Here is a 27,616-nt window from a genome sequence, read left to right on the forward strand (position 1 = left end):
TCTTTATTATGAATTCATTTTTTTCTGTGCATGAGAAGTCCGCGCCGCACTCACGCGGCGGCCACGCCCATTTCTTGCGGCAGTGTTCAAAAATTGAACGCAGCGTTAAAATCGGGGTGGGCGTGGCCGCCGCGTGAGAGCGGCGCGGACTTCTCATGCACAGAAAAAAATGAATTCATAATACTTCATATGGAGGTTGAATGGTACGATTAAGTGGAGATGAATGATATCTTGTAGAGAATTGTACACTGATTTCAAAACTTTAATTCATTTTTTCAGCTCTAGTTTATGAGTAAAGTTATTCATGTCTTTATGAAAACTCATTTGAAAAGATAACATAGTCAGGTGTCTCAAAGTTGACTTTGTGCCCAACTAATGAGAATCGAAAATAAATGGCACGTTTCTTTATTGCATTTTCTTTTCTTCCAGAAAGAAAAAATATGAAAAAAAAAACCCGTGAACTTTTGGAAAAATTTCAGAGAAAAATGTAATATTTTTCACGCTCACTTGAACTAACGTCAAGGCCTACTCTACTTTTCCAAATTCTTCTATTCTCTTCCAAAAAATCCACGTCGTCTTATCAGTTCTCAGTTTTACTTCCATCAAAAGCGCCCGTCACAGCGAGATCAGCAACCAATGAATATGGAAACACCAAATAAGAAATTCACCATTACTCATGAGTTTTATGGTCTATTGGACTTCGAGGAGTTAGATGACGGATACACTGAACAAGAGGAACATTTTCATATGAATTGGTAATTATCTAAAATCGTTAATTATCTATGCTATTCTTTTCAGGAGTATAAATCTGTCTCGATCGGATGGAAACGCGGAATTTTATGTTTCTTGTCAACCTCCGGAAGAGGATTATGAAGATTCAGAGCCCTTCGATAAAGAGTATTCAATAGAAGCAGAAATTGAGATCAAGATGATTTCTAACAACAGAAGAATTGAAAATAAAGAAAGTAGACATCAAAAGGCTGTCTTTTCGTATCACAACATTACTCACGATGTCCGTCTTATGAGCTGGGACGCCTTTAGAAAAAGATGTTCAGTGGATGGTGAAGTGAACGCTGAAATAAGTTTTGTGATCACTAAAATGAGTCGAGTTGCGGGAAGAAAAACGGTGGATTTTGGAGAAAAAATGAGAGAATTCTCGGACGTCGTTCTGATCGTTGGAGACAAGAAATTCCATGTTTTGAAAAAGGTGAAATTGATTTTTAAATGATTTTTAACTTTAATTCTCAAAAATTTCAGTTTCTCTCGTTCGAATCGTCATATTTCAAGTCAATGTTTCTTGGAAACTTCGCAGAATCCAACAAGTCGGAAGTGACACTTCATGACATCGATAGTTACGAGTTTCAGAAGTTCATAGAAGTTCTATACGGACGAAATGCTATCGATGGTAAGCTCTGACTATTCACTATCACAAAAAAACTGAAATTCATTACAGATGACTATCTAGCGAGTATTCTCCGTCTCGCCGACATGTTCGACGCTTCGATTGTTTTCAAAAGATGCGAAAAGTTTTTGTTGGAAATATCGAAGAAACCATTGAGAGAAAAACTGTATTTCTCGTACAAATACAGAATGGAGAATTTGAAGGTGAATCAGATTTCAGATTTTCCTGTTAGTAATCTTTTCATTTTCAGGAAAAGTGTCTGTCCGACATCAAAACATCCGACGATATCCGATCTGCTGTCCCTGAGAATCGGGAAGAAATGGATCCTTCACTCGTGGCGGCGCTTTTCGAAAAAGCATTGGATAATCTCAAGTAACCTTTATCAACATCATTTGGTGCTACTAGATTGCCACTACTCGAACAGATGATTATCAATATACTCGACAGAATGTAACAAGAATTTAAATGGAATTAATTGAATAATTATCGTAATTTAATATAAATGAATTTCTTGTTTTAATTCGAAAATACAACAAAACTTCCGAAACTAAATGAAATGAAACAGAAATCAGGGAAAACTTGTCTGAAAAGTTTTCAAAAATTAACTGAAATTCATCTTTTTGAAATTCGAAATTGTAAGTTCCTATTGAGAAAAGAAACACTTGTTTCGACCGTTTTCCATTGGACAAGAACAAAGAATATTCTGGAATTGAGAGCACGGTCTCATCAGCAATGGACTCTCTCCAGATTTCAAAATGTGGTGCTTTATCAGATTTTTTCGATTATATTGAAAAAATGTTGAGAAATTTTTGCACTTTTTTAAAAAGTTTCAAGCGATAATCGGGAGAAAAGTGTAAAATTTACGAGAAAACCGGAAAAGTGGACGAAAAAATGAGAAAAATCGATATCGAGAGAAGGGACGAGAAACGCTCAATAACGAGAGACGCAGACATTTTGCTAAGCAGCGCTAAAACGAAGACTGCCGATTATCAAGTAATATTTGATATATTTAACGAATTTCGTGGTTTTAATGAGAATAATTCAGAAATAAATTATTCAGAGACAAATTTTTGGCAAACAAATGGGGAAAAAAGTGCGAGAAACCGGCAGAAAATACACAAAAACCGACAGAAACGGCCAGAAATGAGTCATCAGAATCCTCATACTTTAGCGCTGCTTAACAGCGCTAAAATACTACGACACTCCGAAATTACGCGAGCGCGTGTTGTTTACCGTAAATCGACACGATTTATTTAGCGCTGCTTAACAGCGCTAAACTGATGGTGAGCCAATTTCTAGTTTTTCAGCGATTTTTCGGCAATTTTAAAATATTTTAGAGAAAAACTGGATGAATGTTAATCTGAAACATGTAGAAGAAATGATTTAGGACCACTTTTTGGTTTTCAGCGCTAAATTCCAAATTTTCGGTTTTAATGGAAAAATCGAAGCAATTGATGAAAAAAGTTGTTTTTCAAAATAATTCATGTGTTTTTCGGCGAAAATATTAAATTTTTTCATTTGACCGTTAATTTTTCGTCTTTACTTCCCGAATTTTCTCAAAGTGTACATATTTTTTACTATTTTCAGCGAAGAATGGAAACCCGAGGATAGATCACTGACTCGTTTGCAAACACAAGAGGGACAGCTGACTTACGACAAGTAAGTCGTAGAAATGAAGAAATTTTCAAAGAATTCGAGAAAAATTGCATTATTTTGAGCCAAAATTTCGAGATTTGGAGTAAAAATTGCTTGAAAATTAGCTTAAAACGTGGTTTTCGTTCTCAAAATCCTGAAAATCTGTATTTTTTTCCTTCATTTTCTTTATTTTTTGCAGAAAATGGTCGAGCCAACGGGACCAGAAGTCCTCGAGAAGTGTTGAAGAAACTTTCAGACGAGAAATTCATTGTCAAAACGACGAATTGACCACGTTATGTCGTCGGATGTCGTCGTTCGATCAATAACGAGGAATTAAAGCAGAAGAATTAGAGTCACATTGGATGTGACCACTCTCACCACCAAGTTAGTACAGAAATCGGGGGGAAAATCTAATTTTTTCGACAACTGAGGCGTCTTTGGCGCGTTTTCAGCTAAAAATTCGCTTTCAAACCGCCCATGTTGATGTCTTTTAGTCTGAAAAGCTGAATTTTTGACATTTTCAGCCTGTAATTGACCAGTCGGTTAACGCAGCCTAACGGCTGCTCAACCTCCTTTTCTACACCGCCCGTGTTGAAAATTTGAAGAAATGAATTCATTTGAAGAATGAAAATGTTCTATAATTATCTCCCCCGTGAACTCCTATTTCCCTATTTCGGAAACAAAAGCCACTGAAAGGCTTGAAAACCACGTTTTTTCATTTAGTGACCTAGTCGAGACCTATTCTAACTAAAAAAATAGACGGGCATCATTAAGAGAAAATTTCTGATCTTTTGGTCCAAGTTTGAAGAAAATCGGTTCAGTAGGAAGGGCGGCAGGATCGGCGACAGACAAACAAACATACAGCCGTTTGCGTTTGTTAATAGTAAAGATTCTCTGAAATAAAATGCGCCAAAGACGCGCCAGTCAATCTTACCATCCTGTTAGTACAGAAATCGAGATAAAATGTGATATCTGGCGTGTCTTTTCCGCTTTAAGAGTGATTTTTTTTAGGAAAAATAGGGAGTTTTGACGACTAGAGTGTCTTTGGCGCGTTTTGAGGGAATTTTTTGGACAAAATTGGATTTTGGAATTGGAAAATAAGTTTTTTAGGCCGGAAAATCGATTTTTGAGCTTTTTTTTATAAAGAAAATCGATAAAAAATTAGCCAAATGGACATTTTCCGTCAAAACCATAAATTTTCGACTCAACAATTCACTTTTTCTGTCCAAAAAATCATTTTAGGTCGAACATCCATACTGTTAGTGCAAAATTCCACTAACAAGGGAACCTTTTAAGTGGAACCTAATGCCATCAAAAACGACCTATACAGGGTGAAAGAGAATGTTTGATAACCTATAAATCAACTTTCAAAAGTTGCTTACGTGACCTGTAAGTGTCTGAAATTGCCATCTGAAAATTGACCATTTTCACCATTGATTTGCTGCATTTCGCCCTCTCGCCTCCTCCAAATCCTATCACGTTTGTAATAAACTGCGGCGGAACTTTAAAAACGTGTTCGAGTGGCGCAGGTGGTTAGTGTCTAGGTGGAGGAAAATTTTGGGCTGGTTCGACCCCTTCGCCGTTTTTTTCTTTTTTTTTTGTTTGATTTCTTTTTTCAGTTTTTTTAATTGGTTTTTTGGAAGCTATCATATAAGTCTTTTTTGTACTACCATCAACGTGATTCCCTTTTGAATCCCTTTCAATTGATGATTATAAGAGAGATCTGCCGGTTGACAGATGGAGGTGCCGCCAAACTTTTATGATAGCTTCCAAAAAACCAATTAAAAAACTGAAAAAAAAGAAATCAAACAAAAAAAAAGAAAAAAACGGCGAAGGGGTCGAACCAGCCCAAAATTTTCCTCCACCTAGACACTAACCACCTGCGCCACTCGAACACGTTTTTAAAGTTCCGCCGCAGTTTATTACAAACGTGATAGGATTTGGAGGAGGCGAGAGGGCGAAATGCAACAAATCAATGGTAAAAATGGTCAATTTTCAGATGGCAATTTCAGACACTTACAGGTCACGTAAGCAACTTTTGAAAGTTGATTTATAGGTTATCAAACATTCTCTTTCACCCTGTATAGGTCGTTTTTGATGGCATTAGGTACCACTTAAAAGGTTCCCTTGTAAGTGGGAGGAGCTTGTCTGAAGCCGATTTTCTGTCACAATTTGCCTTTTCCAGCTACAATCCTTACACACTTTTTGTAGTTTGTGGCCTTTAAACAACGCCAACTTCCGGAAAGTGTCTGAAATGAAGTTGGAGCTGCTTAGCAAGACTACAAACTACAATTCTGAAGTCTAGTTTTGTAGTTTGTAGTGTCTAAGCATCACTGGTTTTCTGGCTCTGTGATTCCACCTTCGAATAAATTTTTGAAGAGAACAACTGATTTTTAGCGCTGCTAAAGAGCTAAGCAGCGCTTAAATCGAGAAATGAAGATTTAGCGCTGCTTAACTTCGCTAAATTCAACTTTTTAGCGCTGTTTAGCAGCTTTGAGATTTTAGCGGGGTTTAGCAGCGCTAAACCCAAATGTTTGCTATTTTGACAGTTTTTAACATTTTTTGAGCCAAATTTCAAGATTTTTAAGTTAAAATGTATGATTTTCAATTGGATTTCCAGTATTTTCTACGATTTTAAGCATTTTTTAGGCATTTTTAAACCCATTTTTTCATGATTTTCAGTGTCAAAGCAGTGGTTCCACTTCGATTGTGTCGGTCCATCCTCTCCACCGGACGACGAGTGCTTACACCATTCATCTCGTCGTCGTGACTGAAAAAATTTTGAAAATTCGGGAAAAAAAGAGCAATTAATTCCCCCAACTTCCTTTTTTGTTTTTTTTTCTTTGTGTATCCATTTTTTTTCGGTTTTATAATTGTAATTGTTGGATTTTTGGGGAGAGAGAGAGAATGAGTAGGTTTACTAGAAATTTCGCTAAAAAATCTCCATTTTGAGCCCTTTTTACCAAAAATCGATGAAAAATAAGCGAAAATTGGCATGAAAATGAAAATGGGCGTGGCTTTCTCTTTTTCCAAAATTTGCCTTTTTTCACCAAAATTCTATATAGATACAGTAGTCTGAAAGTGGGCGGAGCCTAATGTTTTGAAACTAAAATTTTGTTTTTGGTAGAAAATATACCATTTTTAGCTGATTTTGAAAACCCAAAAGTCTTAAATTGGGCGGAGCCTATTCTCCTAACTAGGGAATGACTCACACAAAGTATGGAGATACACAACATGATATATATCGCTGGAAAGCTGACGTTTCGCTGATTCCGAATCTATATTCAGTTTTTGCAGTGGCCCTCCCAGTTTTGAGAAATCCGGCCCCAAAGTTTGGGTAAATTCTAGTGCTAAAACGCAAGCTGCCAACCCGCGTGTTGCCCCAACACGTATATCCATTCGGGGGGCTAGTTAAACCAGCGGCTGAATGGTTGAGGGGGTTACATGTGGAGTAGAGGGTGGACACTCTATGGTTCGATTCCTTGCCTTTTTTCTTTATTTTTTTTATTTTTGTAATCCTCGTTTTTGTGTCCCATGGTCATCACAATGTGCCAGATATGGGTTTTTAAAGCTTTTCGAGTCCATATTGGCTTCCTACGACGTTTTAAGAAAAAAAAAATTCAAGAAAATTTACTTTTCTGTGATCAAGTCCATGGTGAGAATGTAGTCGGAGTTTTTTTTAAAACATTTCTTTAAAAGCTAGAAAAACAATAGGAAATGTTATGACAAGATATAAAAAAGATTTTTCCGTTATTTCCTTTTCTTGTTACGCCGGTAGATACTTTTTTTGAAACAACTACTCTGCTTCATATGTGGTGATTCGAAGTTAAAGTGGTAGTCTGAAGATCTCTATCATGCAAACATGTTGGAATCAAATTTTCTATTGTTTTTCCAACTTTTAAAGAAAAGTTTTAAAAAAACTCCGACTACATTCTCACCATGGACTTGATCACAAAAAAGTAAATTTTCTTGAAATTTTTTTTTCTTAAAACGTCGTAGGAAGCCAATATGGACTCGAAAAGCTTCAAAAACCCATATCTGGCACATTGTGACGACCATGGGACACAAAAACGAGGATTACAAAAAATAAAAAAAATAAAGAAAAAAGGCAAGGAATCGAACCATAGAGTGTCCAACCTCTACTCCACATGTAACCCCCTCAACCATTCAGCCGCTGGTTTAACTAGCCCCCCGAATGGATATACGTGTTGGGGCAACACGCGGGTTGGCAGCTTGAGTTTTAGCACTAAAATTTACCCAAACTTTGGAGCCGGATTTCTCAAAACTGGGAGGGCCACTGCAAAAACTGAATATAGATTCGGAATCAGCGAAACGTCAGCTTTCCAGCGATATATATCATGTTGTGTATCTCCATACTTTGTGTGAGTCATTCCCTAGTAAGCTTTATTTAAAAGTTATTTTTTTCTGAATGTGAACATGGCCTAAATTATTGGGATGCAAACGTTTCGTCGAAAATTCACTAATTTTTACAAATTTCGAAAAATTTGGATTGGCTGGAAAGGGACGTGGCATAACCGACCTAAACCCTATTTTCTCTCAAATGCATTTGCAAATGAAAACCGTCTGAAAGTGAGCGGTACAAAAATCAAAAAGACTGTATTTCATAGTTGTCACCGGGCCGATCCGGGCCTTGAGATAACTCGCTTCAAAATCACAATTAGGAGTCGATCAACCTGTCAAATTGTAGGTCTCAGTGAGCTCTACTCGATTCTATTTTCATTTTGACTAAGAGTTTAGTGAGAACTGCTGTATAATCCATTTAGTGGCCGGGCCTTGATTCAAGGCCCGGCTGTTCAAGGCCCGGCCACTAAATGGATTGTACAGCGGCTCTCACTGAACTCACAGTGAAAATCAAAATAGAATCGAGTAGAGCTCACCGAGACCTACAATTTGACAGGTTGATCGACTCCTAATTGTGATTTTGAAGCGAGTTATCTCAAGGCCCGGATCGGCCCGGTGACAACTATGCTGTATTTGGCAGTTTTCAGGAAAATTCGAATTCCAAAAAATTTGATTAAATGATTGATTTTTGAGATTTTTCGTTAAAAATCAGCTTAAAACGCAGAAATCGAAGAAACCTGGAGAGAGTCTACTGCTGACGAGACCGCGCTCTCAATTCCAGATTTTTTTTGTGTTTTCTTGTCCAGTAGAAAGCGGTCGAAACAAGAATTTATAGAGGAAAAAATAATAAATTTCACGTGGCAAAAAACGTGAACTTTTCAAAATTTTCGAGAAAAAATAACAATTTCCACGTGAACTCCCGGGCGGTTTACATAACTTTTCAGATAAAATATGTCATCTTCAACGAAGAAATTCACAATTACTCATGATTTTTGTGGCCTGTTGGACTACGATGAGAATTATGATGAATTTAGTGAACAGGAGGAACACTTTCATATGAACTGGTAATTATTTAAAATTGTGGAAATTTTCTATTTTATTCTCTTCAGGGTTCTGAATTTATGTCAAGAGGATGGAAACGCGGAATTGATCATTTTTGGAGATCCTCCGGAAGATGATTATGAAGATTCAGAGCCCTTCGATAAAGAATATTCAATAGAAGCAGAAATAGAAATCAAGTTGTTGCCAAAAAACAGGAAAATCGAGAGAAAAACGCATAAGGTTGTCTTCACGTATCACGAGACTTTTCACAAAGTCCGTCTGATGAGCTGGGACGTCTTAAGGAAAAGATGCTCGGTAGATGAAGAATTGAAAGTTGAAGTGCACATTGTGATCACTAAAATGGTCCGAGTTGCGGGAAGAAAAACGGTGGATTTTGGAGAAGCAATGAGAGAATATTCGGACGTTGCTCTGATCGTTGGAGAGAAGAAATTCCACGTCTCGAAACTGGTAAAGTAATTTTTAATGATTTTTAACTTTAATTCTCAAAAATTTCAGTATCTCTCGTTCGAATCGTCATATTTCAAGTCAATGTTTCTTGGAAACTTCGCAGAATCCAACAAGTCGGAAGTGACACTTCATGACATTGATACTTACGAGTTTCAGAAGTTCATAGAAGTTCTATACGGACGAAATGCTATCGATGGTAAGCTCTGACTATTCACTATCACAAAAAAACTGAAATTCATTACAGATGACTATCTAGCGAGTATTCTCCGTCTAGCCGACATGTTCGACGCTTCGATTGTTCGTGAGAGATGTCAAGACTTTCTGGTGGAAAAATCGAAAAAGTCATTGAAAGAAAAGCTGGAATTGGCGTCCGAATACAGAATGGAGAATTTGAAGGTGAATCAGATTTCAGAGATTTTCCTGTTAGTAATCTTTCCATTTTCAGAAAAAGTGTCTTTCCGACATCAAAGCATTGGATAATCTTAATTAATCTTATCGACATCAGTTGATGCTACTAGATTGCCACTACTCGAACAGATGATTATCAATATACTCGACAGAATGTAACAAGAATTAAAATGCAATTATTTGAATAATTTCAGTAACTTAAAATAAATGAATTTCTTGTTTTAGTTCGAAAATACAACAAAACTTCCGAAACTAAATGAAATGAAACAGAAATCAGGGAAAACTTGGTTGAAAAGTTCTCAAAAATAATTGAAATCCATCTTTTCGATATTCGAAATTGTGAGTTCTATTTGGAAAAAGGAACACTTGTTTCGACCGTTTTCCATTGGACAAGAACAAAAAAGAATATTCTGGAATTGAGAGCACGGTCTCATCAGCAATGGACTCTTTCCAGATTTCAAAATGTGATGCTTTATTAGCTTTTTTTGATTAGATTTTAAAAAATTTGATCAATTAATTTTTCGCTCGAAAAACTGTGTTTTTCACACTTTTTTGGATTAAAAACTGGATTTTGGCAGAGATTTTGAGTCTGGTGCGCCTTGCACGCATTTTAATAATTTATAGTTGTCAGTGTTTTACCAATTTTGATCACAGAACGCAGAAAACTTGACACTTTTGAGCTATTTCTGAAAACGATGTAATACTGGTAAATTACAGCTGGAAAACGGAATCTTTAACGATTCTTCAGAGTAAAGTCTTCCAACGTTACGTTTTTGTGAAAAATTGGAGATCTGATCGGAATTTTAGCAGAAAATAGTTAAAATTTAGCGAAAATGTTCAAAAACTCAGAATTTATCTTTCTGAATCTGAGTTTCAATCCGTTTTCTGAATCTGTGAGAACGACAAGAAATCATGAAATTTTATCTGAAAATCGCAATTTTTAGTTTAAAATTATTACCAAAATTCGGCCGTCTTGTCATAACTTATTTCAAAATGATAGGGCCAAAACTCGGTGATTTTAAACCGAAAATTGTTTAAATTAGCGATTTTCTGCTAAGATTCATGATTTCTTGTCGTTTTTACAGAGAAAAAATTCAAAACGCGCCAAAGACACTCCAGCCGTCAAAATGTTCTATTTTTACTTTAAAAAAATCGCTCTTAAAGCGGAAAAGACACGCCACATATCACATTTTACTTCGATTTCTGTACCAACAGGTTGGTAAGATTGACTGGCGCATCTTTGGCGCCTTTTCAATGAAACTCCGACGGCTGGCGTGTCGTTGACGCGTTTTATTTCAGAGAATCAATTACAGGCTGAAAATGTCAAAAATTCAGATTTTCAGACTAAAAGACATCAAATTGGGCGGTTTGAAAACGAATTTTTAGCTGAAAACGCGCCAAAGACGCCTCAGCCGTTAAAAAAACTAAATTTTCCCCCCGATTTCTGTACTAACTTGGTGGTGAGAGTGATCATATTCAGTGCGACCTCGTTATTGATCGAACGCCGACATCCGATCGTTCTCCGATTTATCGAATTGTTACGTCCGTTCGCTTTCTTTCTTCCGCAAATCTTTCAGCTTTTGCTCGATGTCACGATACTCGGCCAGTTTTCGACGGTAATTGTTGAGCGCTTTGGTATGTTCGTCGACGACGACTTCTGGTCCCGTTGGCTCGACCATTTTCTGCAGTTTTTTCTTTAAAATATATTAAAATTGGTGGAAAAATCTCTGAAAAACTAGAAATTCGCTCACCATCAGTTTAGCGCTGTTAAGCAGCGCTAAATAAATCGTGTCGATTTACGATAAACAACACGCGCTCGCGTAATTTCGGAGTGTCGTAGTATTTTAGCTAAAGTGCGAGGCTTGTGATGACTCAATTCTGACCGTTTCTTTCTATTTTTTGCTCAATTTTCTCTAAATTCAGCTAAATTATAATATATTCTTATTAATCCTATCAATGCTCTCAATAAAACACCTCAATGTGTGGCATGAAGTCGGGTTCTGTTGAGTTTTACAGATTTTTCCGCCGCCACTTTCGAATTTTCCTGAAAACTACCAATTTTAAAGTCTTTCTGATTTTTTTATCGTGTATTCTCTGCGATGACATGTTTTTACGTACACAAATTGCATGTTTTTCAACGAATCTTCACATAAAATGACGGAAGTAACCGATACAGCGCCAAAGTTAAATTTTAGCGCTGCTAAGCAGCGTTAAAGTTTCAATTCCCGAATTCTCGCACTTTTTCTCAATTTGTTCGCCGAAAATTTGTCTCCGAATAATAGTTTGCTGAATTATTCTCGTCAAAACAACGATACTCGCTGAAAATATCGGAAAAATTACTTGAAAATCGTCAGTCTTCGTTTTAGCGCTGCTCCTTTTCGCTTTTATTGAATCGTTTTGTCTCCTTCTTCTCTCAGTAATCTCAAATAATGTGTATGTTTCCAGGAATGCCGGTTTTCAAGTGCTCTCGTCCACCGATCACTCAATTTTTGGATTTTATGCGGTTAGTTGAAGAAATACTCTATATACTTCTCCGCCTGAATTTTCAGATTCGCCGCAAATCATGGACATCTTCAGCACTCTCCAACGATTCAACTCCACCAATGGGTGTGGCTACTCAACAAAATTTCATTTTTATTAAAAATTTTCTTGTCGATGAAAAACTCGGAAGTACAAAACAGTACAAAAGTTTGACTTTTTTTGCTTAAAAGTCGAATTTTCGACTATGTTTTCAAATATTGATAAAACTCAAACGTACCTAAAATTCTTGACTATTTTTGATAAAATCTTCAAAAAATTTAAAACTTCTGTGAAAAATGATATTTTGCAAGTCTAGAAAAACTGCGGTTTTTTCTAATAGCCTTTCAAGTTTTCCTGTCAAAATGTGATTAAATTATTGCTATTTGAGATTTTTTGTCAAGAAATCTGTTTAAAAATCAAAAATCGAAGAAACTGGAGAGAGTCTACTGCTGACGAGACTGCGCTCTCAATTCCAGAATTTTTTTGTGTTTTCTTGTCCAGTAGAAAGCGGTCGAAACAAGAATTTAAAAATAGAAAGTTACCGGAAAAGTGGAAAAGAAAGGAACACATGAATAGCTATGAGTTTTTATAGATGACTCATAGGAAGTTCTGGAAAACGGTGAAAAATAAGATATTGTCATGTCATCTCCCAATCTTTCCTCGATTGCCCATCTCCTTATCCCATGGCTCTCTTCATATTTAGTAGAATATTGTTATAGGACAGATATTTCGCCTCTATCTTTCCCATAAGATATAGAAAACATGATTAAGGATCGATCCATGTTTATTGAGTAAGCGGAGAGAGGTCCAGATGGACCGACCTCCCTCCGGCCAGATGTAAACTCTTACTGATGAATAAGAATAGAATACTCGTGGGTGTGGCTCCGCGTGCCTTTTCCTCCCTCGTCCCTCTCACTCATGTGACCACCCGCAAGGCGGAAGAGCCACAAGAGTGACGGACTCGGGCGATAGAATAAGAAAGGGACCAACGACCAGAAGTGGTCGAATGGCCTTTCACATCCTACCCCTTTTAGAAAGCAGCGAGGTCCTCCGAGCTCATATATACACACATATACATGTATGTGTATATATATAATTAGAGCACGAGTACGTCACAACTTCCTAAAAGATTAGCCAAAATTAATGTCGCAACGCGACGCCACATCCCACCCCTTTAAAAAATTGCTTCGTCCTCGGAGCACCGGAAGTTGGTGTTAGTGCTCGAGGTGGAAACCGTTTTTTAAAAGGAATAAACAATCAAGAAAAAACTATCAAACAAATATAATATTCTAGTCTAGCATAAAATACAATACAAACAGATTGATCTCAAAATTTCTTTGCCCAGTCTTACTCTATTTACCGGAATTTTAAGAACGACGGCGCTGGGGGCTGCGGGGGCCTACAATGAGAATGAGACTATTTTTGGCGGCTTCTATCTGGGTCTTACTTCTCAAAAGAAAGAAAAAGAAAATTTAGTCGTTGAAATTAGTTAACTGCGATTAAAATATGGTATGGGTGGGGAGGGGGATGTCTGAATCAAGGCGGAACTTTCAACGCTCTTATACAAATCACTACGGAATAGCTCACTCAATGGCTTAAAAATCAACGTAGGAACAAAATCACTCAATATAGAGGAACAATTATCATCCAATTAAATACCATATATGACCATCACGGGTTCATCTGGATACGCAGTTGTTTGCCATTTCAGCATTGGTGTAGAAATCCAACGATACATGACGATTGACGTCCAAAATCCGCACTGAAGCAAGTGACATGACCGCAACTGATTGAGGAATATAATAGCTAGACCAGAGTAAAATAGAAGTGAGGGAGTGGGTGGTGTAGGGGATGGGAGAATAGGAATAATAGGTGGGCCATGGTGTAGCGGTGGGGCACACTCAGAACTCCTTCTAGCTTACGGAATTTTATCTACTGCGGTGGGATCATGTGCAGTGGCAAAAAGATAAAACTTCGGACTAGACGACCAGGAACTCTTATATGAAGACAAGAGTTCGAGTTCAATCTCGAGGTGGGAATCTCCATGTTATAGGACAGATATTTCGCCTCTATCTTTCCCATAAGATATAGAAAACATGATTAAGGATCGATCCATGTTTATTGAGTAAGCGGAGAGAGGTCCAGATGGACCGACCTCCCTCCGGCCAGATGTAAACTCTTACTGATGAATAAGAATAGAATACTCGTGGGTGTGGCTCCGCGTGCCTTTTCCTCCCTCGTCCCTCTCACTCATGTGACCACCCGCAAGGCGGAAGAGCCACAAGAGTGACGGACTCGGGCGATAGAATAAGAAAGGGACCAACGACCAGAAGTGGTCGAATGGCCTTTCACAATATCCATACAGTACTCTTCCTTCGCTTTCACTAGTCTCTCCAATTTCGGAATAAGGTTACGGTCAGTCTATGTTTATATTGTTTAGGCCCCGCTGAGCCGAGAGCAGTCAGTTGAGAGAGAAAAAGAAAGAAGAGACAGGACAGAGACCGACCTGTGACATCCTCTCCTTCTTTGGAAAGATGGTTTCGTCCTCGAAACTCAATGAAAGAGATCCAGTTGGAAAACCACTTTTCCGAAGGGTTTCCCTCTCCCCTCCTCTCGAGAACTGTTTTCTCCCGAAGCGTCAACCAACTTGAAATTTTAAAAGTGGTTGGAAACTTTCAGTTGAAACAGTTCAAATGAGTCTAAAACAGTGAAACAGACTATAAAATAACATGAAATACACAAAAATCATTACCTTGTGGAAATTAGGAGGTTCTTGAATTGATATGGAGGTTGATATTCAAGTTTTGATGAAAACGTCTAACACTTGACAAGGGAATGGCACAGATGGTTAAGTGGAGATAAATGATATCTTGTAGAGAATTTTATACTTATTTCAACACTATAATTTATCGTTTATGAGTAAAATAATTCATGTTTTTGTGAACACTTATTCGAAAAGTTAACATCGTCAGGTGTCTCAAAGTTGACTTTTTGCACAGTTTTGAAAATTTTCAGTGTGATTTACAGAGCCAAATTTGAGAAAAGGGTTGGGATGGTATAAATTCTGTAAAATCTGACTATTGTGAATCGAAAATAAGTGTCACGTTTCTTTACTCTATTTTCTTGTCTTGCAGAAAGAAAAAATATGAAAAATCTGAAAAAAGAAACCCGTGAACTGTTTTAAAAATTTCAGAGAAAAATGTAATATTTTTTACGTGAACTAACACCAAGGTCTACTCTACTTTTCCAGATTCTTCTATTCTCTTCCAGAATATCCACGTCGTCTCAATCAGTTCTCAGTTTTCTCTCTAGTCTAAAGCGCCTCATCTTTTTTCAAGGCGCCCAGTGCCCGTCTTCAGGACAATCAACTCTAAAGGTGAGAATATCCAAAGCAATCCTAATCAAAAGTACCGGATTTCCCGAAAGCGCGATATTTTGACCTGAGACTTCAAAATGAGAACTTTCGAACTGTCTCGTTTTGGAGATCTTAAAAAGTAGTTATTTTTACTTGAAAGAGGCAGACTTGGTTAGAGAAATTCCTAAATGTTCATTACAAAAAATGCAAAAAACCTTTTGACTTGACCGGGAACCGAACCAAAACCCCTCTCCATGCCCCTCCGCATCACTACCACCTACACCACGCGGCTCTTTTCTGGTCGCTAGTGGTCAAGGTAATGACTAGTCGGCGGTCCAAACGACGACCTCGTTTTTCTCAAATATTAGAAACGGGGAAAAATAAGAGATTGCCATCTCTCTCTCTCTCAGAATCTTGAAATATTTTTCTTTCCCATCTCTCAATCTTTCCTCGATTGCCCATTTCCTCATCCCATGGTCCTCTTCATATTTAGTAGAATATATCAATACAGTAATCTTCCTTCGCCTTCTCTAGTCTCTCCATATTTCGAAAGTTCTTGGTTTTTAGTGCTATCATATGGAACATAGAACCCTAAAATTATATAGAACTGATCTACATACTCTTGCTAGTTGTTGATAGTCTCTTCCAAATTAGTCTAACCCGTTTCTCCTTTTACATGGTTGATACCTCTCGAGGTCTATGTAAAATAAGTATTGAGCTCTTGCTTACTTTCCAGGTACTACGGGTTCATGACGTTCTGGGCTACTGTAGAAATTCAATTTGTGTTATGACTGTGTAGATCAAATCTAGGGCAACATTTTTGTAGTTGACAACTTTCCGAATGCTCCGCCCACTTTTGAGATATGCGCCTTTAAAGTTGGAAATTGCCTAAATTAGCCACTTTCATCGGCACAATGTGATTTTTACATCAAAATGACCGGAAAATTCTATTTCTGCCGTGAAAAACTACTCAAAACCTAATTTTCCATGTCGGAAACCACATTTTTAGCAAAAATTTGGTCCCGAAGGTCTTGATCAAGGCGCACCACAATGAGAATGGGTGCCTGGGTTCGATCCCGCTTGGAGTCAATTGTTTTAAATTTTTAAAAAACTTTATATTTTTTATTTTGTAGGTCATGCCTAGAGCTACATTTTTGTAGTTTACAACTTTTTGATAGCTCCACCCATTTTTGAGATATGCGCCTTTAAAAACCGACTACTGTAGCGATATCCTTGTTGTCAATACAGTACTCTATCTTTAAAGACGCATATCTCAAAAGTGGGCGGAGCCATCAAAAAGTTATCAACTACAAGATTGAAGATCTAGGCATGATCTATCGATTGATATAGAAATTCTGAGATTTTGATCTACAATGAGATCGGGGCGGAGTTTGAAATTTTGGAGATTTGTTCATTAAAAAATTTCTTCTCCACCGAACTACCCATTGAAAAATGTCTCTTTTTCTCTGAGTCTCTCAATTTCTCACACATTTTTCTCTGGTTTCGGTAGAGCGCGGTTGTTAGACGAGAGTCGTGCTAATATTGTAACCTCAAAATTTCATTTACAGTTTGATAAATAATAGCTCTCTTGTTCTAGCCAAGAACTTATTTGCTTCTAGACTAAGAGTATTTTCTTTTCAGTTCACCTTCATCAAACCATGGAGTACTTCAACAAGAATCTGTTTGGCATAGATTGGTCTTCATATCTGACAATGTTCCCAGGAGGTATGTTCTTATAGAATCCATTTTTCTCTTCACAATCACATTTTCAGAAACCGGAAGTCCCACAATCAATCGAAACATGGAAGTGACCATGTTGCAGCGGCTTCTGGATCAAGGAATAGCACACAAGGAGCCGGTGATTCTCAGCGATTTCTGGGAGTGTCGGGTTGAAGAGGAGAGATGGAGAGGAACATGGGATAGTTACAGAGATCAGTAAGTACCACGTGTTTTTTTTTCAATTTCACTCAATTTTTTTCAGCTTCAACTACAGTCTCGCCCACCACAAGATTGAGCATCTCTACTTCATCGATTTGAAGTATCGTGCTCTGATGTTGTTTGTGTCATCCGGTAAAGTCACTGACGCCTTCAAAAAAGAGTGGTCAAATCGTGGTTTCCAGTGTAAAATTTATATTTGAAGGCTGGAAGAGGGCGAGTGCGTGTGTCATTATGATGCCCACTCGAGAATCGTTTCACTTGTTTCGAAGGATCAACAGGTGGAAGTTTCAGCTGAACCCAGGTAAAACTAGTAACTATATATCAGTTTACATCAGAATAGTTTCAGAGAGTTCACAGAAGATAAGGACGACGAGGAGGATGAGAAGGAAGTGGAAGTCTTGGATCAATCAGTCATGACAATTGAAAGATTTTACGACAACTTGAAAACACTAATTCAAACTCATTGCCGAAAGAACAAATTAGAGTACTCGTTCATGTGGGGATTGGAACAAGAAGCGAAAGACAAGGTGAATAATTCATTCCACACACCTTTTCAAAAACGTTTCCATTAGAAAATACTAATATTTTAGGAAATGTCGAACTTTGAAATGATCAAACTACTCGAAAAACTTGCCTGCTGGGTGATCGAATGCCCCGATGAGGAGACGGATGTGGTCAAAATGGACAAATTCCAGCTTTTGATGATGTTCAATGCGATGGTGGGTATGATCCCAGGATATGAGAACATGAAGGAGAGAATCAGTACTGCTCTCAACGTTGAATGTGAGCGTGACCAGGTATTAAAACGTGAACAAAACCAAGATTTAGACAATTCTTATTTCAGAAGGTACCGTTGGCTCTTCTTGGTCGAATGATTGTCTCGATACTTGATGAATTCAGCACATGAATAAAAATGGCTGTGAATAAATGATGCAAAATGTTTTCGAGTCGGATCAATAAATAAATTTATAATTGAAATGCATCTTTTCGCATACTTGCAACGGGCCGGGCCGATTTGAGAATTTTCACCGGCCCGGCCCGGCCCGGTCGGCCCGGGTCTCAGTACAAAAATTTGAATTTTTTTGATTTTTTCGCAAAAAAGTCGAATTTTCGACTATGTTTTTACATATCGATAAAACTCAAGTGTACATAGGATTTTTGACTATTTTTGATGAAAATTTCAAAAAATTTCGAAAAATTTTGTGAAAAAATTGTGCTCATTTTTTGACTCCGGGCCGAGCCGGGCCGGGCCGATATTTTGCAAGTCTGTCTTTTCGATATTCGAAATTGTAACTTATTTTTGGAAAAAGAAACACTTGTTTCGACCGTTTTCCATTGGACAAGAAAAAAAAATATTCTGGAATTGAGAGCACGGTCTCATCAGCAATGGACTCTCTCCAGATTTCAAAATGTGATGCTTTATTAGCTTTTTTGGATTCTATTTCACCAAGTTTGAGAAATTTTTGCACTATTTTGATAAATTTCGAGGAAAATCGGAAGAAAACTGTAAATTTACGAGAAGAACGGAAAAGTGGACGAAAAAATGAGAAAAATCGATACCGAGAGAAGAGACGAGAAACGCTCAATAACGAGAGACGCAGACATTTCGGTAAGCAGCGCTAAAACGAAGACTGAGGATTTTCAAGTAATTTTTCGAAATATTCTGCGAGAATCGTTGTTTTAATGATATTAATTAAGGAAACTATTATTCGGAGACAAAATTTCGGCGAAAAAATGAGCAAAAGTGCGAGAAGTCGGGAAGTGAAACTTTAACGCTGCTTAGCAGCGCTAAAATATTACTTTGGCGCTGTATCGGCTACTTCCGTCATTTTATGTGAAGATTCGTTGACAAACATGCAATTTGTGTACGCAGAAGTATGTCATGACAGAGAATAGACCGTGAAAAGATTAAAAAGACTGTAAAATCGCAGACGGCTGGCACCTCAGTCGGCTGGAATGAAGTTTCTGATTGGAAGAGCGCCACCGATTGCAGATTTTCATTTTCTCAGTTTCAGTGCGCTGAAGGCACGCCAGACTTCAGTCACAAATCTGACTTAGACGTTCTGAAGCAAATCTGGCGTATCGTGGGCGCGTTTTAAATCGATTTTTGGTTTTTTGTTTTTCGATCAAAAAATCATGAAAACTGAATTTTTCCATTAAAACATGTTGGAAAATAGAAATTTCAGTTTTACCGCGCTAAAGGTACGCCAGAATCTCTCCACGTAAATCTGGCGTACTTTTGACGCGTTTTCGGATTCTCAGCTTTTCATATAACTAATAAACATGGCGTGCCTTCGGCGCATCAAGAAAATGCATTTTATCATAGTTGTCAGGGCCCGGGCCGGGCCGGTAGAAAATTTTCAAGGTACGGCCCTGCCCGAAGGCCCGGCTTCAAAAAATGACCTTTTTTTTCCCAATTTTTTTTTTCGAAATTTTTTCAATTTTTCATCGGAAATGTGACCATTATAATTGAAAATTTGACTTTTTCGCGAAAAAATTCAAAAAATTTGGCTTTCGCGCCAATTTGCCCGGGCCTTGACAACTATGCATTTTATACGTCTAGAAGTCTGTCGGTATGTCCAGATGTCCAATTTTTGAGGAATCTGTCGTGTTGTTGACGCGTTTAGAGAATAGAAGAAAAGTCAAAATGGGTCGATCTGTCTGTCGAATGTTGCAGATTCTTTACGGTCTAACGCACCTTCGAGACGTTTTCGGATGCTGAGAGCTCTTTTGGTGTCTGTCTGTAGTCCTGTGCATCCAGATGTCTCATTTTTGCGCTAAAAGTGAGCGGAGATTCATTTCTACAGTAAGAACTTTTAAAATCATGAATTTTTTAAACAAAAAAGCGATCGCAGATTCAGTTCCACAGTAAGAGCTCTCAATAATTTCAACTTTCAGAATGAAAAAAAGCGAGCACTTTTTCAGTAAGAATTCTCAAAAACTCGACTTTTCTTAAACTGAAAACATCAGTTTTTCATGAATTTTTCGCTTAAAAAAGGGAATTCTCACCTGATTTATCTAGTTAATTTCGACAGGAAATCCGTCATCATCCGCTCCTCGTCTCATCATCCGAATCTCCGAGTTATTGGATATCACCAAATAATCTATCAGAGATGATTCCAATCAGCTTCTCATTCTGTGTCAACATTCAGATATCCACCGTCTCGTATCCCTTGTTATCCATCAAATAGAACACGCCTTCTTCACAACGGAATCCAAACGACGTTCACCGGCTATTGTCTCTTTCATATCTTTTCACAGTTTCGGCTATCCGATCGTCATATCCGTCGATTATGATCTGGAAATTGGACAATTTTGCAAGAATTCTATGTCTGGCGCGCCTTTGACGCGTTTCGGAGAATCTGGCATTCCGTTGGTGCGTTTGTTTCCTTTGAGACAGAAGGAAATGCTGAGTCTGGGGCACCTATGACGCGCTTTCGATCAAAATTCGGTAACAACGCGCCAGTTTGTCATTTCTCGACGTTTTCCATAGAATTTAGAGCTTTTTCCAGCGATTTTAAACAATTTTTCAGTTTTCTGTACGTCTGGCGCGCCTTCGACGCTTTTTGAGTATTTTTGTTGAAGGACGACGGAAATGTTGAGTTTGGTGCACCTTTGACGCATTTTTCGTTTCTATTTTAACAGAAACGCGTCAGAGGTACGTCAGACACCAGTTTCAGTCACTTTCAGAAGATTTCCGATAATTCTGTACGTCTGGCGCACTTTTGACACGTTTTTGGTGAATATATCTATTTTTCGATATTGAACAGACACTGGAGATACGGTAGGAGTATTTCGACAAGAGTCAGGCGCCGTCCCCTCGCCACGCCCTTTCTCATTTCCAGATTTAGGATGTGATCTACAAGAGAATCGATGATTTGTTTCAGTGCAACTGACATTTCAGATGCTTCTGTTCCGTTTTTAACGATTTGGGGAATCAACATTTCCAGATGATCGTTCATTGGCGTGATGTTGACGCGATTTGAAACAATTGGAACGAAAGGCTGGGGCGCCTTTGACGCGTTATTCGAGAGTCTGGCGTGCCTCCGACGCCTATTTCATCTATCGGAAACCATGGCTGGCGTGCTTTTGACGCGTTTTTGTATGAATCTGGAGCGTCGTTCGCGCTTTCGCAAAAGGAAAAAATGTATTTCGACGCGATTACTAGTGGAGGTGTCTGGCGCACCGTTGACGTTTCTATGAAAAAATCAATTTGAATAGAGGCTGGCGTGCTACAGATCATTTCGGGCTGAAAATAAGCTAAAAATGCTTTTAAGCGATTTTTAGCTCAAAACTCCAACAAATCGCGCCAAAGACGCCCCAGTCGCCGGAACAATCAAAATTTCCACCCTTTTTCTCCACTAACATGACAGTAAAATTTCAGTTAAAGCTTGGTTTTTAAGCAAAAAATCTCAATTTTCGATATTTTTACTTGAAAAATCACTGAAAATATCGAAATTTTGCCGAATTATTGAATTTCTACTTCGAATCTTTGAATTTGAATCTGACTGATATCAGTTGGAAGTCAATTAGAGGCTGAAAATAAGCTGAAAATGCTAAAATTACGACAAAAATGAGATTTTCAGACCATTGGGCCTTTGAAAGCGATTTTTAGCTCGAAATTCCAAAAAATTTGCTCAAAACGCGGCAAAGACGCCCCAGCCTTCGGGTTTTCAGCGAAAACGCGCCAGTGACACGCCAGCCTTCGTGTTTTCAGGGAACTAAGTACAGGCTGAAAACAAGCTGAAAATGTTAAATATTGAGCTTTTCACACTAAAATACGTCAAATTGGGCGGTTTGAAAGCGAATTTTTAGCTGAAAACGAGCCAAAGACGCCTCAGTCGTCGAAAAAATTAAATTTTCCCCCCGATTTCTGCACTAACATGATGGTGAGAGTGGGGTCACATCCAATGCGACTCTCATTCTTCTTCTTCAATTTCTCCTTATTGATCGAACGACGACATCCGACGACATAAAGTGGTCCATTCGTCGCTTTGACAATGAATTTCTGCTCTGAAAGTTGCTTCTTTCTTCCGCAAATCTTTCAGCTTTTGCGTCACTACACTCGGCCAGCTTTCGGCGGTAGTTGTTGAGCACTTTGGTATGTTCGTCGACGACGACTTCTGGTCCCGTTGGCTCGACCATTTTCTGCAATTTTTTCTCTAAAATATATTAAAATTGGTGGAAAAATCGCTGAAAAACTAGAAATTGGCTCACCATCAGTTTAGCGCTGTTCAGCAGCGCTAAATAAATCGTGTCGATTTACGGTAAACAACACGCGCTCGCGTAATTTCGGAGTGTCGTAGTATTTTAGCGCTGTTAAGCAGCGCTAAAGTATGAGACTTGTGGTGACTCATTTCTGACAGTTTCTTTCTATTTTTTGCTCAATTTTCTCTAAATTCAGCTGAATTATAATGTATTCTTATTAATCCTATTAATGCTCTCAATAAAACATCTCAATGTGTGGCATGAAGTCGGGTTCTGTTGAGTTTTACAGATTTTTCCGCCGCCACTTTCGAATTTTCCTGAAAACTACCAATTTTAAAGTCTTTCTGATTTTTTTATCGTGTATTCTCTGCGATGACATGTTTTTACGTATATAAATTGTATGCTTTCTGCAAATCTTCACATAAAATGACGGAAATAACCGATACAGCGCCAAAGTTATATTTTAGCGCTGCTAAGCAGCGTTAAAGTTTCACTTCCCGAATTCTCGCACTTTTGCTCATTTTTTCGCGGAAAATTTGTCTACGAATAATAGTTTGTTCAATTATTCTCGTCAAAACAACAATTCTCGTTAAAAATATCGGAAAAATTACTTGAAAATCGGCGTTCTTCGTTTTAGCGCTGCTCGTTCTTTCGTTTTCTCTCCTTCTTCTCTCAACACTCTTAAATAATTTGTCTGTTTCCAGGAATGTTGGTCTTCAAGTGCTCTCATCCAGCGATCACTCACTTTCAATGCGGTTAGTTGAAGAAATACTCTATATACTTCTCCGCCTGAATTTTCAGATTTGTCGCAAATCATGAACAAATTCGGCAGAAAGGAACGCGGATCTTCAGTTCACTGGCAGTTTCAAGACAATAAACCTGCGGTTTTCTGTGGTACCCTCCTTTCCTTATATGTCTTTTCACTTTTCTCGTCAAAATTTGATTAAATTATTGATTTTTGAAAATTTTGGTTAAAAAATTAGTCTTAAAACGCAATTTTCAACAAAAAAACTGGAGAGAGTCTACTGCTGACGAGACCGCGCTCTCATTTCCAGAATTTTTTTGTGTTTTCTTGTCCAGTAGAAAGCGGTCGAAACAAGAATTCATAGAGGAAAAAATAATAAATTTCACGTGGCAAAAAACGTGAACTTTTCAAAATTTTCGAGAAAAATTACAATTTCCACGTGAACTCCCGGGCGGTTTTGTTTTCGCATCGTTTCCACATGATCCACGTGGCCTGAGTTGGCAAAAGCCTACTCTACTTTTTCAGATTCTTCTATTCTCTTCCAGAAGTTACAAGTCGTCTCATCAGTTCTCAGATTTTTCCCATACAAAGCGCCCCATCTTTTTTCAAGGCCCGTCTTCAGGACAATCAATTTAAAAGGTGAGAATATCCAAAGAAATCCTAATCAAAAGTACCTGATTTTCCGAAAGCGCGATATTTTGACCTGAGACTTCAAAATGAGAACTTTCGAACTGTCTCGTTTTGGAGACCTTAAAAAGTAGTTATTTTTACATGAAAGAGGCAGACTTGGTTAGAGAAATTCCTAAATGTTCATTACAAAAAATGCAAAAAACCTTTTGACTTGACCGGGAACCGAACCAAAACCCCTCTCCATGCCCCTCCGCATCACTACCACCTACACCACGCGGCTCTTTTCTGGTCGCTAGTGGGCAAGGTAATTACTAGTCGGCGGTCCAAACGACGACCTCGTTTTTCTCAAATATTAGAAACGGGGAAAAATAAGAGATTGCCATCTCTCTCTCTCTCAGAATCTTGAAATATTTTTCTTTCCCATCTCTCAATCTTTCCTCGATTGCCCATTTCCTCATCCCATGGTCCTCTTCATATTTAGTAGAATATATCAATACAGTAATCTTCCTTCACCTTCACTAGTCTCTCCACTTTCGGAATAGGGTTACGGTAGTTCTAGGTTTTTAGTGCTATCATATGGAACATAGAACCCTAAAATTATATAGAACTGATCAGGGATGTGCCTATAGAGGCGCTTTGGGCGCTGAGAAAATCAAAAGTGTGCGAAAACGCGAAAAGAGAGAGTGTGTAGAATCGAGAGACGATATCTGGCGAGGGGGACTAGTTTCCGCTTCGGCCACGGCAAAAATGCGAATATTGCTCATGCTTAATCTCAAGCGACCAATCAGCGTTCAGCGAGAGACTCCGCCCCTTTCAATCAGCCAATCAGCGCGAGATTGGCCAGATATCGTCTCTCCTTTTTTCACACTCTCTCTTTTCGCATTTTCGAGTTTTTTCATCACACTTTGAAGAAATGCGAGGCGCTCAACGCCACCCAGGCACATACCTGGAACTGATCTACATACTCTTGCTAGTTGTTGATAGTCTCTTCCAAATTAGTCTAACAACCCGTTTCTCCTTTCACATGGTTGATACCTCTAGAGGTCTTTGTAAAATAAGTATTGTGCTCTTGCTTACTTTGCAGCTACTACGGGTTCATGACGTTCTGGGCTACTGTAGAAATTCAATTTGTGTTATGACTGTGTAGACCATATCTAGGGCAACATTTTGGTAGTTGACAACTTTCTGATAGCTCCGCCCACTTTTGAGATATGCGCCTTTAAAGTTGGAAATTGCCTAAATTAGTCACTTTCATCGGCAAAATGTGATTTTTACATCAAAATGACAGGAAAATTCCATTTCTGACGTTAAAAACTGTACAAAACCTAGTTTTCCGTGTCAGAAACCACATTTTTTGCAAAAATTTCGCCGACAGGGTCTAGATCAAGGTGCACCATTATGAGAATGGGTGCCAGGGTTCGATCCCGCTTGGAGTCAATTCTTTTAAATTTTTAAAAAACTTTCTATTTTTTATTTTGTAGGTCATGCCTAGAGCTACATTTTTGTAGTTTACAACTTTTTGATAGCTCCGCCCATTTTTGAGATATGCGCCTTTAAAAACCGACTACTGTAGCGATGTCCTTGTTGTCAATACAGTACACTATCTTTAAAGGTGCATATCTCAAAAGTGGGCGGAGCTATCAAAAAGTTGTCAACTACAAAAATGAAGATCTAGGCATGATCTATCGATTGATATAGAAATTCTGAGAATTTGATCTACAATGAGATCGGGGCGGAGTTTGAAATGTTGGAGATTTGTTCAGTTAAAAATTTCTTGAAAAAATTGGTTTCCAGGGTTTTTCGTAACCGCGGACGTTTCAGAACTGGTCTTCCAGGTTTCAAAATAGCCCAGTTGGCCCAAACAAAAGCCCGAAATAGTCTTTCCAAACTGTCGCTCGCATAAAATTACCATCGCGCTCCACGGAAATCCACTTGAAAAATGTCTCTTTTTCTCCGAGTCTCTCAATTTCTCACGCTATTTTCTTCGGTTTCGGTGGAGCGCGGTTGTTAGAAGAGCCTCGTGCTAATAATGTAACCTCAAAATTTCATTTACAGTTTGATAAATAATAGCTCTCTTGTTCTAGCCAAGAACTTATTTGCTTCAAGACTAAGAGTATTTTCGTTTCAGTTCACTCTTCATCAAGCCATGGATAACTACAACAAAAATCTGTATGGAATCGAGTGGTCGGAGTACCTGAAAATGTACCCGAAAGGTATGTTCTTATAGAATCTATTATTATCTTCACAGTCACATTTTCAGAAGGAAAAAGTAAACTCGTCAGTCGGAAAATGGAGGTGACCATGCTTCAGAGGATTCTGGATCAAGGAATGGTCAATAAGGAGCCGGTCACATTGGACCCATTTTGGAGAAATATCGTTGAAGAAGAGAAATGGGGAGGAAATTGGAAGCAATACAGAGATCAGTAAGTACCACGTGTTTTTTTTTCAATTTCACTCATTTTTTCAGTTTCCGACAGAGTGTAGCTCATAGGATTCCGAATCTCAAATTTATGGACTCCAAGTATCGTGCTCTCATGATTTACGTCTCTTCTCGTAGTGTCACTGACACCTTCAAGGAAGAGTGAGTCAAATCGTGGTTTCCAGTGTAAAATTTATATTTGAAGGTTGGCAAAGGACGAGTGCGTATGTCACTACGATGAGAACTCGAGAATCATCACAATCGTTTCGAAGGATAGGCAGGTGGTTGTCGGCGGGAAGAGACTCAGGTAAAACTAGTAACTATATATCACTTTACATTCGAATAATTTCAGAAAGGTCGCTATGAGAAACAATCGGAAAACTCAGAAGAAAAATGAGAAGGACGATGAGGAAGATGAGAATAAGGAGGAGGATGATGAAGAAGAAGAAGAAGATGATGAAGAGAAGGAATATCAAGATGATGATGACGATGAGAAAGAAGGGCAAGACGAGAAAAAAGAAGACAAGTTGGAAATGAATACAGCGATGTCTACTGGTGAAATATACGACATCATGATATATGAACTGGAGATTCATTGTCGAAAGAACAAAGTGGAGTATCCGGTGATGTTGGGATTGGAACAAGGATCAAGAAACAAGGTAGATAATTCACTTAAAACATTCTTTTAAAAATTCTTTCATTAGAAAATACTAATATTTTAGAAAATGTCGAACCGGCAACTACTAAAACTACTTGGAAAACTCACCAGATGGGTAGCGGATACGGCAGATGAGAAAACGGATGTTTCAAAAATCGAAAAATTCCAAGTATTGAAGACGATAAACTTGATGTCGGGTATGGTCCCAGGAGATGATACAATGAAGAAGAGTATCAAGAATGCGCTCGAAGTTGAATGCGGAAGAGAAGAGGTATCAAAACGTGAACAAAATCAAGAATGACAATTTCTTATTTCAGAATATCTCTTTGGAACTCTTCGTCCTAACGATTAACGCGATACTCGACTGATTCAGCAAATAATAATTGATATGAAATGTTTTCGAGTCGGTTTAATAAATAATTGAAATTCATCTTTTCGATATTCGAAATTGTAACTTGTTTTTGGAAAAAGAAACACTTGTTTCGACCGTTTTCCATTGGACAAGCACCAAAAAAGAATATTCTGGAATTGAGAGCACGGTCTCATCAGCAATGGACTCTCTCCAGATTTCAAAATAAGTTCCTTATCGGATTTTTTCGATTCTATTCGAAAAAAAGATAAATTTATGCACTCTTTTTGATGAATTTCAAGTTATAATCGGAAGAAAACTGTAAAATTTACGAAAAACCCGGAAAAGCGCACGAAAAATGAGAAAAATCGATATCGAAAGTAGAGAAGAGAACAAAAACTGCAGTAAACAACGAGAGACGCAGACATTTTGCATAGCAGCGCTAAAATTTTACTTCGGCGCTGTCTCGCCTACTTCC

The 27,616-nt window shown here is 38.1% G+C and overlaps 4 protein-coding genes across 4 annotated transcripts; all 4 read left to right on the forward strand.

Annotated features, from left to right (window-relative positions):
* Positions 1-636: 636 nt before the first annotated feature.
* GCK72_007728 (uncharacterized protein) lies at positions 637-1,778 on the forward strand (the record flags this gene model as incomplete). The annotated part of the gene is made up of 5 exons (XM_003107167.2): positions 637-755; positions 799-1,207; positions 1,258-1,405; positions 1,454-1,605; positions 1,653-1,778. 5 exons carry the CDS (start codon positions 637-639, stop codon positions 1,776-1,778), a joined length of 954 nt encoding a protein of 317 aa, XP_003107215.2.
* Positions 1,779-8,350: 6,572 nt separating this feature from the next.
* On the forward strand, positions 8,351-9,398 carry GCK72_007729 (uncharacterized protein; the record flags this gene model as incomplete). The annotated part of the gene is made up of 5 exons (XM_003107230.2): positions 8,351-8,463; positions 8,509-8,908; positions 8,957-9,104; positions 9,153-9,304; positions 9,354-9,398. 5 exons carry the CDS (start codon positions 8,351-8,353, stop codon positions 9,396-9,398), a joined length of 858 nt encoding a protein of 285 aa, XP_003107278.2.
* A 7,451-nt stretch (positions 9,399-16,849) lies between these two features.
* GCK72_007730 (uncharacterized protein) lies at positions 16,850-18,036 on the forward strand (the record flags this gene model as incomplete). Its single annotated transcript, XM_053726404.1, has 7 exons — positions 16,850-16,916; positions 16,964-17,126; positions 17,173-17,289; positions 17,332-17,430; positions 17,476-17,656; positions 17,720-17,926; positions 17,974-18,036. The coding sequence occupies 7 exons, from the start codon at positions 16,850-16,852 to the stop codon at positions 18,034-18,036; spliced, it is 897 nt and encodes a 298-aa protein (XP_053590598.1).
* A 7,822-nt stretch (positions 18,037-25,858) lies between these two features.
* GCK72_007731 (uncharacterized protein) lies at positions 25,859-27,157 on the forward strand (the record flags this gene model as incomplete). Its single annotated transcript, XM_053726405.1, has 7 exons — positions 25,859-25,925; positions 25,973-26,135; positions 26,180-26,293; positions 26,337-26,438; positions 26,484-26,790; positions 26,854-27,060; positions 27,107-27,157. The coding sequence occupies 7 exons, from the start codon at positions 25,859-25,861 to the stop codon at positions 27,155-27,157; spliced, it is 1,011 nt and encodes a 336-aa protein (XP_053590599.1).
* Positions 27,158-27,616: the final 459 nt, after the last annotated feature.

This window comes from Caenorhabditis remanei, chromosome II (genome assembly GCF_010183535.1).
Source record: "Caenorhabditis remanei strain PX506 chromosome II, whole genome shotgun sequence".
Lineage (NCBI taxonomy): Eukaryota > Metazoa > Nematoda > Chromadorea > Rhabditida > Rhabditidae > Caenorhabditis > Caenorhabditis remanei.